Source organism: Ursus maritimus, unplaced genomic scaffold, assembly GCF_017311325.1.
Source record: "Ursus maritimus isolate PB19 unplaced genomic scaffold, ASM1731132v1 scaffold_19, whole genome shotgun sequence".
Classification (NCBI taxonomy): domain Eukaryota; kingdom Metazoa; phylum Chordata; class Mammalia; order Carnivora; family Ursidae; genus Ursus; species Ursus maritimus.
This window is the reverse complement of record NW_024424341.1, coordinates 35346571-35359589: the sequence shown is the minus strand read 5'-3', so window position 1 is coordinate 35359589 and position 13019 is coordinate 35346571. Positions and strand designations below refer to the sequence as shown.

General features: G+C 44.1%; 1 protein-coding gene across 2 annotated transcripts in view; it reads right to left on the bottom strand.

The window, feature by feature from the left end:
• The window catches only part of CDH13 (cadherin 13), a 981274-nt gene that overhangs the window by 479074 nt on the left and 489181 nt on the right, over nucleotides 1-13019 (bottom strand). The window contains exon 5 of one of the 2 annotated variants that reach the window (XM_008689753.2): nucleotides 11211-11501. The exons of the other annotated variant lie outside the window; for it this stretch is intronic. Coding sequence (XP_008687975.1) covers nucleotides 11442-11501 — 60 coding nt within the window. The 3' untranslated portion in view covers nucleotides 11211-11441. Of the gene's footprint in view, nucleotides 1-11210; nucleotides 11502-13019 lie in introns of those variants that run through there. 2 annotated transcript variants of the gene reach the window in all.

The window sequence follows — 13019 nt, the reverse complement described above, 5'->3', positions numbered from 1 at the left end:
ATTTACCATTAAAATATATGCTCCATGTTATCAGGGACCTCTGTTTTGTTCATGGTTGTGAAAAGTGCATGGTGCATAGGAGACACTCAACTATTTTGTAATAAATAAAGAAGCTGTATAAAGAGAAACTGAAATGAGAGACCACACTGTCAGAAAGGAAAGGAAATGAATGCATAAATCAATGAGCTTACACAGCTATCTTGATTTCAAAATGGCTTACCACTTTCTGGTAAGGACCAACTTTACTTCCTGGGCTTGAGTTATGAGAGATACTCTGGTATTGTCCCAAGAGAGTCATTTCAAGTGGCCTGCTAATTAAATGATCCCAATGAAACACGCACATTTTTAAGAGTAGAGCGGTGTGCTCCTTGAAAATTAACAGGCAGCTGGATGCAATGGGATCGACTTGGGTAAACATCTTTCTAAAATTTGGTTTTTCTAGGGAAGTCCAACAAGAGAGAATCATACAAACTCTAAGTAAATAACGACTTTGGCAAAGGGTTTCAAAAGATGCACGATAAATAAATCTCTGTTTAAACCCAACTCAGCCACTCTTGACCCATTATGGGGCAAGGATTCTCTTCCATTCCCTGAACTCCATTTCTTTGGGTGCTGAGCACTATCCACCACCCCTGCCTCTGCAGTGCAGTGGTTTAGAAAATGATTTGTGGTCAGCTTATACTCTGGCTCTAGTTTGTCCTTGGGTTTGACCTTGAGTGAACCTTTCACCCCTCTGAACATCAGTTCCTTCTTCAGTTCAGTGGGATGAGAGGTCCGAGCTCCCGAGGTCCTGGCGAGCACAGGGTGCTGTGGCTGGCACACAGTAGGTGCTCAACAAATACTAACAGTTATCATCTGAGTGTATCTAAACATAGCAACATGTCAATATCAGGAAGAGTAATTTTATAATTAAGAGGATTTTTTAAAACCTTCAAGTTTCATCCTAGATAATAATTGCTTTCATCGAGGTCTTATAAATGTCAGGCACCATGCTAAAACTTTACGTATATTTTGCCAGGTAGTTACTGTTATTTCTATTGCAGAGGTAGGGAAAGTGAGAGTCAGGAGAGTGAAGTCATTTGTCTAACTGGGTTACACAGCTAGTGCTGGGGGCAGAGCCAGACATGGAGACCTCTGAGACCAGCTGAGTTGATCCAAAGCTGCAGATGCTGGTGTGATGCCAACTCCTGGCTGCTCAATTCCTCACAGCTAGACCAGATGCCTCCTCAAGGAGCAGGGCTGGTGGTTTCAAGGCTTTTGCTGGATTAGGAAGGGGATGGCTGGGTCTTGTTCACAGGGCTCCTGTTGAGCACACAAGCATGCTCAGACCCCAAGCCTGCACGGCACAGTGGGTGCTCACTATTACAGGGCCCAGGGCCCCAGCCCGTATGTGCAGATATACATGCTATGCAGTGGAAAATGAATGCATGCACAGTCCGGGAGCTTTCTGACTTGAAGCCAAACAAATTTACACAGGATCATTTGTCAGCTGCCTAAACCCCCTCCCTCCCAGCCTAGCTCATCCCGCCTCCCAAGTTCCTTAGTTGTTATAAGCTTATCACAGAAGTAAATCAAAATGTTCTCAAGAGGAGAAGAAAAGATAAAAGCAAAAAATGCAACATCCCCAAGAGAGGAATATTTTTTATAGTTCCACAACTCTAGCAATTCTGTCTTTAAAAAAAATCCATTATTTAATTTTAGTACCATGGAGGTGCTAGTGATGAATAATGGCTCCTCTTCTACCTTCTAGTATTTCTAAAATATTAATACTGGTTGGATACCTCTCTCCTAAGGGGAAGTAGGACTTGAATCTTTTATAGGCTCCTGAGCCCTGTTCCCATCCTATGAATTTATTCGATTACTACCAATCATATGCTCTGGGCTCTTCAAATTATGTCTGCACCAAAGGATGGGGGCCAGCCAGTGAGGCGGAGAGGGTAAAATAGGTTGCTAAATAATCGTTTTCTCATTATTTTCTTTGTCTAAATCTCTACTCTTTTATTATCCATCAAGACGCACCTCCTGTCTCTACACTGGACTGGGGCTGTGAATCACAAATGGAAGCCACAAGGAGGCATCCAAACTTCTCAGCCTCTGGGGCAGACGTCCATCATGGCTAACAACGGTTCATGCATCATTAGTGGCAAATTGTTGATGTTAAGTTTTGAGCACTGAGTTCCAACCGATTTATTCTTACAGGTCATAATGCTGTATGTCTGTATGTGTATGTATAGTGTGTGTACGTGTGCACGCTCTCCCTTTACACTTGGCAGAGAGAAGAGGGAATGAGGAGATGGTTTCAGAATAAACTAGAAATAGGACTGTAAGTTGTTGTAGTTGGCAATGAAGTTTTTTTTTTTTAATAAAAAAAGTCAGGTGTAGTTTTATCCCCTTTACAAAACTAATGTAAGTACACTAAGTAACATCTGGAAAATAAACCAAAGTAGAAGCTAGAAGAACAATGTGCTCTATGTTTCAACTGGATGCTGGATGTTATAACTACTTTAAAATATTGATGGCTTCCCTCCAGTCCCTTTTTTAAAAAGATTTATTTATTTTGAGAGAAAGAGAGAATGCGAGCAAGGGAAATGGCAGAGGGAGAGAGAAAGAATCTCCAGCACTCTCCATGCTGAGCGTGGAGCCCAATGTGGGGCTTGATCCCAGGACCCAGAGATCATGACCTGAGCCAAAATCAAGAGTCGGGTGCTTAACTGACTGAGCCACCCATGCACCCTTTCTCTGTCTTTTAAATGCATACCACTGCATAAATACATTTTTAATTTTTTTTATCTTGAGATAATCATAGATTCACATGCAATTACAAGAAATTCCTTTTACCCAATTTCTCCCAATGGGTTTGAACATCAAGGTGGGAGAGATGGTCATCAATGAAGAAAAGGCAGATTTTGGGGATGGTGCGTAACGTAGCAACTACGCCTCCTGAAATCATGATGACTGCAATCCCCACCTGGCTGGCTGTGGCCCGACTCCCCCCCAAAGTGTCGCCACATACCTGCCCTTGGGTAGTGCTCCCAACTACCCGGTAAAGGCAGGTAAGTAAAATCAATTCCTATTTCATCTACTTTAGGATTACCTATTTGCTACTAAAACATTCTTTTTATTTTTTTTTTTTACTCTCTTTCTATCCTAAAGAAAAAAAAAACTAGTTAAGTCATTTTCTTTTCATTCAAGAAAGGGAGAGAGAAAAACTGACCAGATCAATTTATCTCTTTATTGTTTGGCCATAAAAATGTCTGTCATAGGGGATGGTCCTGAATGGGAGGTGAGAAATACGTGCCCAGTGGAATGATCAATGACAATTTGGGAGGGCTGACATGGTTCCATTTATGTTTCTATCCTTCTTAATTGGGTGTTCTCCTTCTTCTCTAATGGAAGTACAGGATCCATGGAGAGATAGGAAAACAACGTGGTTTTCCTTTCTGTGCAATCATTTTGCTCTCAAAAACTAACAGCAAGCACGGTCGTCCTCGAAGTGCAATTCCTAAAAGGCCAAGGTTCTTCTGGGGACTCAGGACAGAGGTGACTTCTGTGGCCATGTTGGGGTGCACCTGAATCCTGCAGGGGCTATAACCAGAAGAAAGGAAAGCCCTAGGCCTCCTGGGGCATGCCAACATTATGTTATTTAGAAAAAAACTGATCTTCATTCTTTCAGATATCGGGATCAGGTATCCTGGAGGATTGTAAGGTGGAGAATCATACAAACTGTAAATGCTGGGATGCAGAAAAAATATTCCTTGTGTGAAAGGCAGTGTTTCTTTTCTTTCTTTTCTTTTTTTTTAGATGGGAGAGAGAGAGAGAATCTTAAGCAGGCTCTCTACCCAGCATGGGGGCCCAATGCAGGGCTCGATCCCATGGCCCCAAGATCATGACCTGAGCCGAAATCAAGAGTCTGAAACTTAACCAACTGAGCCACCCAGGCACCCCTGAATGTCAGCATTTCTAATGGAAATATTTGATTCTTTTTGATTCTCCCTTTCCATCTTGTGGGGGCAAGGGACAAATCAGAGAGAGACTGATATTAGTTAAGTGTCTGCTTTGGGACAACTAGCTAGGGGCTTCTCTTGTATTATTATATTATTTTCATAATCTAAAGAGGCATTGCTAGCCCCATTTCAGAGGAGGAAGTCAAACACTAAACAGCTGGAGTGGATTTTCCAGGAAGAGCTGTCCATCAGAGCGAGGCTGGTCTGATGGTGGGAAGAGGTCCATTTCTACCACCCCTTAGTGAAGACACAGAGTAAGACAGAAAAGGAGCCAGTGATTTAAGTTAGAAGCAGATACAGCAATGAATCCATCAAGTGACAGAGATAGGAACCCTCAAGCTCTCTGTTTTCTTGTTTTTAATTTTTTTATTACTTTCAGGGGAAGCTCTCTGTTTTTGAGCAACACTCTTGCACAATTGAATGGAATGTGGAGATTGTGGGAAAAGGTCTCAGGGAGACCCCGCCTGCTTCCACTGGGAATGGAGTCTCATACCCTCCATCCCGCAGAGAACCTGGGGTCTGCTCCAGAAAAGTACAGCTCTCCCACCCCCAAAGCGGTGGCGGAGAATAACGAACAATCCTTATCCTGTGCCCACATGTGGGGTTCAAAAAACACAGCTGGCAATATAGAGCTGGGGGTTCAAGTCCTCGCTCAGCCATGTAATTACCTGTGTGTCAGAGAATGCACTACGAATCTCTCTAACCCTCAGCTCCTTCCACCGTAAAACGGGAATAATACCCGCTTGGAGGATTGTTTAAATACTAAAATAGAGATAATGTAGGTAAAGAGCTGGCACCTGGGATGGCTCAAGATCTGTTAGCAAGGTAGCTATTATCAAGAACACCCTGCCACCTTTTCTTCAAGCGTAACTTCCCCATTTCCTTGGATGCTGACTATATTCCAGTTCACAGCGGCACCAGCCCAGGCAGAAACACTTGGCTTACCAGGCAAGCCAGGCAGCTAGGTATGTGCTCTCTGACCCCAACATTCCGATTATAACCTCCATGGAAGCCTCCATCTTGGCCAAATATCCCACTAAAATATACAAAGCTTAAAATATATTTAAGCTTCGGTTTCTGTGGTTTTGGGGGTAAAGGCACGGGTACCCTTTGAACTCTGCAGAGAAAATCAGACCTCCACTTGGATGTATTGTTCCCTCTGTGTCTAATACAGTTCTCAGCCTATCCACACTTATTGGGCACTTGTCGGCACAACACTGCACTGGTGTACACATTTTGGGCCAACTAGAGACGAAAGTCCTCTCAATCTTCCAGAACTCAACTACGGGGCTGGCTCAGGTGACACACCACACAAATACCCACACAGTCCCACATTCCCAGCTCCCTGTTAAAGACGGCAACACAGAACAGCCAAATCCGAGTCCACACAATTAACCACAGGAACTCAGCTCCTGCTACTGCCCTCATTCACATTTCTTCTTTGGATATGGCTCTGGGGAAATTACTTTTCTCAGAGCGTGATGTCCTTTTTGTATGGGGAGAGAGAGAGACCCACACAAAGCACCATAAGCAAGATCTCATCTTGTGTTAATAGCCAGAAATGTCAAAAAAGCACCAGGATCATTTTGAGCAATTCTTCCAAAGGCCACAACTCCAAACAGCTCAAGGAAGAAGACCCTGTATTCCCCTTCTCCCCCATTGTCTCCACAGAGATGAACCCACAGCACTGGCCCGACATTCAGCACTTACCTGTTGAATACCGTGAGCGCACATGTGTGAAGGAGGAACGCTGTGGATACACAAGACACCACACTCCTGTATTTGTGGTTTCATTTGCAAGGGTTTGGGAGCCCGAGGAAGGGTTCTCACCTGAGCCTGCAGCAGGCGTTGCGGCAGGTGCTCTCAGTAGCTCAACAGCAACTGAGAAGTTAGTTTTGATGGGTGTTGGGCTTGGAGCTTCAGGTGTCTTTCCCATCCCTTTCGAACTTCACATTAATCCCATATGCTTTCTAGCTCTCTCTCTTTTTTTTTTTTTTAAGATTTGAGAGAGAGAGAGATCACGTGAGTGTGAGTGGGGGAGAGGAGAGGGAGAGAGGGAGGAAGAGAAGCAGACTCGCTGCTGAGCACGGAGCCTGCCTTGGGCAATCTCATGACCGTGAGATCATGACCTGAGCTGAAATCAAGAGTTGGAGGCTTAACCGATTGTGCTACCCAGGCACCCCGCCTTTCTATGCCTTTTTATCATCAAATAAACTCTATGAAACAGGTGGCTTTATCATCCCCATTTTACAGAATGGGACCTGAGTCGCAGAGCACTGAAGAAATTTGACAAGTTCCCCTAAGTCTGCATCAGCAGCAGCCTAGAGGAACACGAGCACTTATGATTCTTTACAAGACTATGTCCCAGTGGTGCTAAACACTTAAAAGTGTCTTATCTCATATGACCTTCCCCGAAACTTTACCAGGTAGATTGGTAGATTCTGACTATCTCCATATTACAGGCAAAAAACCTGAGGCTTAGGCAGGGTAGCAAACCTTGCCTGAGGATCCCTTAAACTTTTCTGCCCTTTGAACCTTTGCTCTGAATCACTACATTAAGCAATCAGATTGATAATTTGCAAAGAGATTAACCAAATAAGAACATTCCTACCCCAAACCTGCCCTTTAGGTGACCAAAATGAGTAGACTGAGAAATGGTCAGGGCAGTTGTTTGAGCCAGCTTAGTAATTATGTAGTAACAAAGGGGATTCAATCAATTGCTTAGCAATTAGCCATTATGAGAAGACGGGGAAAAAATCCAATTGACTGGTAGAGCAGGAAGCATTTTAAATGTCACCACAGTCAGAGAAATATTTGCAGATTTGTCTTCATAATGGTTAACTAATTGCAATCTTCAAATTTTATTGCCTTGGAAAAATAATTCATGAGACAGAGTAGTAACACTTGGGGCTATTTCTCCTTTGTCTTAGTTAGCATCAAAGGGAGGCGTGCAAATCGATCAATCCCTATAATCTAAGAAGACCCCCTCCTAAGGAACAGCCTCCTTGAGGCATGGTCAGTGTTCTAGTCATCATTTTATCATCTCTATGTACCTGGTACAATGTGGGGACATACGGTAGGTGCTCAAGACCTGGTGGATAAATTGAATCACAGTTGAACAGAAGTGCTGGGGTCTGTCCCACCAACACTGAGTTCCCCTCAAGGGAAATTCTAGAGCTGCATATGCTGTTCTAAGTGCAGGGAATGTTGGTGGTTGTAGATTACCTAGCGGGCAACCCAGTCCCTTCCGGTATCAGCCCTCCCACCTGCCCCACCACAGTCAGCTAATGTGCCATGACATCCTCCACTCCCACCCACAAAGGCATGTGCTCTAGCCAAACTGAACCTGTTTCTCTGGCCTTAGATGGCTTCATGAATGGGCATTTGCCCAATGTTGGATCAAACATTATTTTCCCTGATTTTTCTTTGAGAGCTCGTGGAGGTGGGGGAGGCTTTTTGCCTTTGGTGATGATGCTTGGAGCCTGTTTGTGCTGTTGGGAGAAAGTCTCTGTACAGAAGGAGAGAATGAGGCCACCATACAAAGGGGGGAGCAGAAAGAGCAATTCTTTGAATCTGGGACCCAGTTGGTCTAAAGCCAGATGCACCCTTGGACTTCCTGGGTATGGGGGTCAACAAATACCCTTTTGCTTCAGCTATCTGAATGCGCTTCTGTCACACACTACCTCCCAGTCCTGATGAACAGAGGCCTTTCCAGCTACTGCCTTTACTTTTTCTCCAGTTTGTGAGTTTTGGAGCAACTGAAAAAAGAGAACCAGAGGTTGAGAATAGAATTTGGAAGTTGGCTATAGAGGAGGATTAAAACTTTAAGATAAGACTTGGGGAACTCCCAGGGAAGCTGGGTGCAAAGCAGCCCTGCTCAAAAGGAGAGATCCTGCATGAGGGGCTGGAGGTATGGGCTTGCAGCTCGGTGTCTGGGGTGCCGGAAGGACACAGGAGACAGAAAGCCACAGAGTCCTAAAGTCAGAAAGTGTCCCCAAATTAGGATGGGACACATACACACACACATACGTAATACAAGTTTTCATGTTATCTATCACAAAAAAAGAAAAAAATGACTTTATTTTGTTGAAACAGGGTCCTTTCTAAAGATTCTACCAAACAAAGCTAAAGAGGATGGAAAAGGCGCCACGCTGTATTACTAATGCAAGATGAGTAAATGCCAGTGAGATTCGATGATGAGATTCCATCCCTAGACTGGAAGTTAAAAATACAGTTTCACCGATGGCCTTGCTCCAAATTTCCCTGGCGCTCAAGGTCTTGGTCAGCAGGGTGCAAACCCACTCTGACAAACAAGGGAAAGAAAAGACCATAGCGTATCGGGCAGTTTAAGAAGGCACCATAGACCGTAATAATTACTTATAAAATTTTATGGTTGGTCATTAATCTTAAGCACCTCAATTTCTAAAAAGAAAGATTCATACTCTTTTTAAATAGACAAAATTTGAGTTTATGGGAAATTGGATAGTATTCATGCTGATGCAATAAGAAATTCCAAAAGTCTTAAATTTGTTGCAGACTTTGGAGTGGAGGCAGCCTGTCATAGTTGCAAGAGGACAGGACTGAGAGTCAGACCTGTGGCTAGATTCCTGACACGGGCCTGCAAGCAGGTGTCCGAATCTCTCTGAGCTGCAATTTCCTTATCTAGGAGATGGGGGTGGTGCCCTCTTCTTTGCAAATCCACAAGGATAGAAAAGAATGAGGCAAAGTTCACAGTGGTGCGTGGCCTGGCATGCAGGCAGCGGCTCTCCACGGAAGAGCTGTAAGCATCCCTCCAGAACTTATTCCAAATATCAAGAATCTGATCGAAATCACCTCTCTCCCCTTCCACCAGCGTGGCTATGGGCCAAGCACCCATCACTTGCACGACCTGAATGATTGCAATGCCCCCTGCCCCCACCTCCCCATTGGTGGTCTACTCAGCCACCATCCAGCAGCCAGAGAGATTCAGTAGAGACACACTGGATCTGAAAACCCTCCCAGGGTGTGGTTTTCTCTCTCAGCTAGAACAAAAGCCAGAGTTCTTCTGGTGGCCTACAAGGCCTTCGGTGATGGGCCACACCTCTTCTCCTGCCCCACATTCTCTTGCTCTTTCTGTTCTAGTCCCCACCTCAGCTTCCCTGCTGTTTCCAGAACATTCCACAATCCCACCCCAGGCTTTTGCTCCCTCTGGTCCCTCTATCTAGGATGCTTGCCCCTGGGGTAGCTGCATGCCTGCACTTCCCCCATCAGGTGTTATGCTTTAAAACTGCAACCTGCACCCAATCTGTAGACTTTACTTCCCTATACCCCATCAAGACCTTTCTTAGCCACTGGCACACCATGTATTTTATTAACTTTTATTTGTTGCCTTCCCTTTGTAGAAAGGAGACACTAAGAAGGCAGGATTGGTCTGTTCTGCTCACTGCTATATCCACAAAACCTACAGCAATCTTCATCATGTAGCCAGCACTCAGTGCAGTTTTGCTAATTGGAGACATCTGCCACTGAACTCCCCCAGTCACGGGAGCGCCTGGCTACAAACCACTTCTCCTGGGCTTCAGAAACTATTCCACTTGCGCTGTCAGAGATTTCCCCTGCTGGCACATCCTGTAGGCCCTGAGGCTTCAGGCTGAGCTGTCTCTGATCAGGACAGGAGGAGAAGGTGGTATAATCAGAGAATCTGGGTTTGCCCCAAGCCACAGCATGCTGAGAAAGGGGTAGTGGGACCTACCAAAGCTGGAATTTGAAAAAATTCAAGAAACATATAAATGCTGGTTCATGAAGGTGCTCTGGTAATGTGAATGTCCTTCTTTCTTCAAATGATTGCTGTGAGGATTAAATAGATACCTGCTTATGAAATCGTAGGGTACAACTTTGGTTTAAAATCTCCATCTCCCTGTTTATCCCTCTTGTCCTTCCCTGGGGCTGGCATCCTTTATGCTCTGCCCTGTGCTTCCCACCAAAACTCATCCTCCTGGGGTCCCAAACTTTCAAGTCAAGTTTCAATTTTCCTAGGTTACAACGAGCTCATCTGATACAACGTTAGCACTGAGAAATTTAATTTCTTCTCACTCTTAATCCAGTCGAGAGACCCTGACTGTACACTATGATCTTCTCCAGGGGTGTAAGACAACGAATGTACAAGACGCAGCTCAGAGAATCTGGTGCACTATCATTGCACTGGGGCTTGGGCGCCAGGATTTTTGTAGAATCTGAGTGATTCTAAGGTGCTGTCAGCTTCAGAAGCACTGTTGTTATTCCTTCCAGGAATGGCAATTAGATGTAAGTGGTGCCTCTTGGAGACAAGTCACCTTAATATAGAACTTTTTCCAAAGGTAAAATTTGAAGGCATTACAAGGGCTTTTTATTAGCCTTCCTGCTTCTTTCAAAACATCCCTAAAATGTGCTTTTCCAGCTACCAATATGCAGAGGCAGCTGTGAAGGTAAATGTCGGGTTAGGTAATAGACACATTGGTGCTGGTGGAGCCCACCTCAATGCCCACAGATCTGTGTGAGCCTCTGAAGAGTCTGAGTCCACAATGACCACCCAGAAGAACAGTGAGCAGAGTCAGGCTCTTGATGGGTGCTCAAGAAACACCTGGAGGCATACTTCACCCACTTGCCCCGTGAATGTACTTGGGACAGCATGCTAATGAGCATGTGATAGACATGCATGAGATCATAAGAAACATACATGTGATTAATATTTTCCCTAGTTGATATGTATCTTTTGGATGTACGCTGGGTCTTTTTATTTTTTTTTAAAGATTTTATTTATTTATTTGACAAAGATAAAGACAGCCAGCGAGAGAGGGAACACAAGCAGGGGGAGTGGGGGAGGAAGAAGCAGGCTCATAGCGGAGGAGCCTGATGTGGGGCTCGATCCCAGAACACCGGGATCGCGCCCTGAGCCGAAGGCAGACGCTTAACCACTGTGCCACCCAAGCGCCCCTGGGTCTTTTTTTTTAAATCAACTATGACCTGAATCAAGAAAATGCACTCCTCAATGTTATTCAACAAAAGAAACAAAACAATGACGACCACAAAAAAACACAGAACAGGAGAAGCTGAAACGCTGGAGGGAGATCATAAAGCTGTCCTGAGAAGTCCAACAACTACGAGGCCTTTCAAAATAAGACAATCCAATTTTAAAAGCACTAATTTCATGACTAAATGCTATTTTATTAAAAAAAAAGAAAGGCTCTAAGGTATAATTTCCTTTCTTCCACAAGACAGTACAGGAACAAAAGGGAGACGGTAATTGGTTTCCAGACATAGTCCATGGAGAAGCTGGGGAGAACCTCACCACGCACATGGAGGAAGATGGCAGGGGATCAGGGAAAATGTGTCAGATGCATGAATTAGGCCACGAGCCTGGGGAGAAAGGAGGAACTGGACGTTCTGAGCTGTTGCCATTTATGATCCTCTTCCTGGTGATTAAACCAAACAACTGTGTCTGCTTATTTTATTGATTATTCTTGTTCTTGTTATGATAACCTGCAAAACATTTTCAGAAATAGGGTGGGTCAATGCGTAAGTGGTAGACAAAGGATTAACTCAACAGCTTAAAGGATATGAGTGGGAATCTATCGTATTTAGGACGATTCCTCAGCTGAAGGGATATTGTTCAAATACAAAGAATCATATCTTACCATTCAGAGAAATAAAACCACCTGTAGAATTTAAAATTCTCCAGAAAATACAGTGGTTAGCATCAAATGTGACAAACCGATCCTGAGATCTTTCCCCTTTATTTACTTTTGAATCTTTAAAACGACCTGTCTGGGCACGTGGTTGATGATTTCTACAGCAACATAGCAGCTAATGAGGGATTACTATGTGCCGGGTGATGGGTTAGGGGATTCACATTCATTCCTTCTCTTCTCAGACCAAGCTTTTGAGTTACTATTCTTTTTATTTTGTTTTCCTATTAAAAATTTGATAGAGGCTTCTCAGTTTGTTCAAGGAAGGTCACATAGCTTGTACTCCAAGAAAAGAGTGAATGTAGTGTCGTAAAGAGTAGGAGCTAGGGGCCAGGCTGCTGGAGTACAGATCTCAGGCCCTCTGCCACCAGCTGCAGAATCTTTAGGATTCTGTATCTCGGTACTGTTACCTGTAAAATGGGGAAAATAGTAGTATCTATCTCATATAGCTTATCGGGAAGAGAGAGAAAGATGGTACGCACCACACACATATTTGTACATACATACACATACATAGATATATAAGACACACATAAAGAGTGCTTAGACATCACAGATACTAAATGAGTTAATATCTGTAGAGTACAGGGCAAATGTGTGTCAAGTATTATTACCATGATCGTCAACATCCACTCTGTCCTCACATTTACACTCAAGCCTTGATGTCTGTGAATACCTCCCCTCTCGCTGCCCTCCCTTCATGTTAATAGGGTGCTTCTTTTGGCTGCAGGATGATACAGGGAGCACAATCCCACTGAAAGAAAAGGAGCCGACAGTTTTATTTTTTTTAAGAGTTAAAGTAAAGGCCTATTACTGGATTCAACAGATGAACAATAAAAGCTCTGTGGTGATAGTTTGGCTCTTATGAGCCTCCAGACAGCCATATTTAATGTGAACAGCTACTTGAGCCAGGTTTGGAAACAACTGCTCATTTTCCTGACCTTTTAAAAATTTCCCAATGTGCTTAACTGTAGATGCTACGGGATGCTGACCCATGTGATGGCAAACACCTTGCCTCTTGGATTTCTGTCCCATCTCTCCAGTCTGTGACTTGCCTTGGGTGCTGATGTTCACACTGAGAAATGGGGTACCTTAGGGATGTCTTGCTTCTAACTTTATGGGTTGGGGAGGTACCTGGCTGAGAGGTCTAACAAGATTGTGTTCTGCCTCCATCTTCCTTCCCTTCTCTTCCTTCCTTCCTTCCTTCCTTCCTTCCTTCCTTCCTTCCTTCCTTCCTTCCTTCCTTCCTTCCAGCCCAAACCAATTCACCTGTATCTGCCTTACCTACAGGATCTTTGGATTTTATTTTATT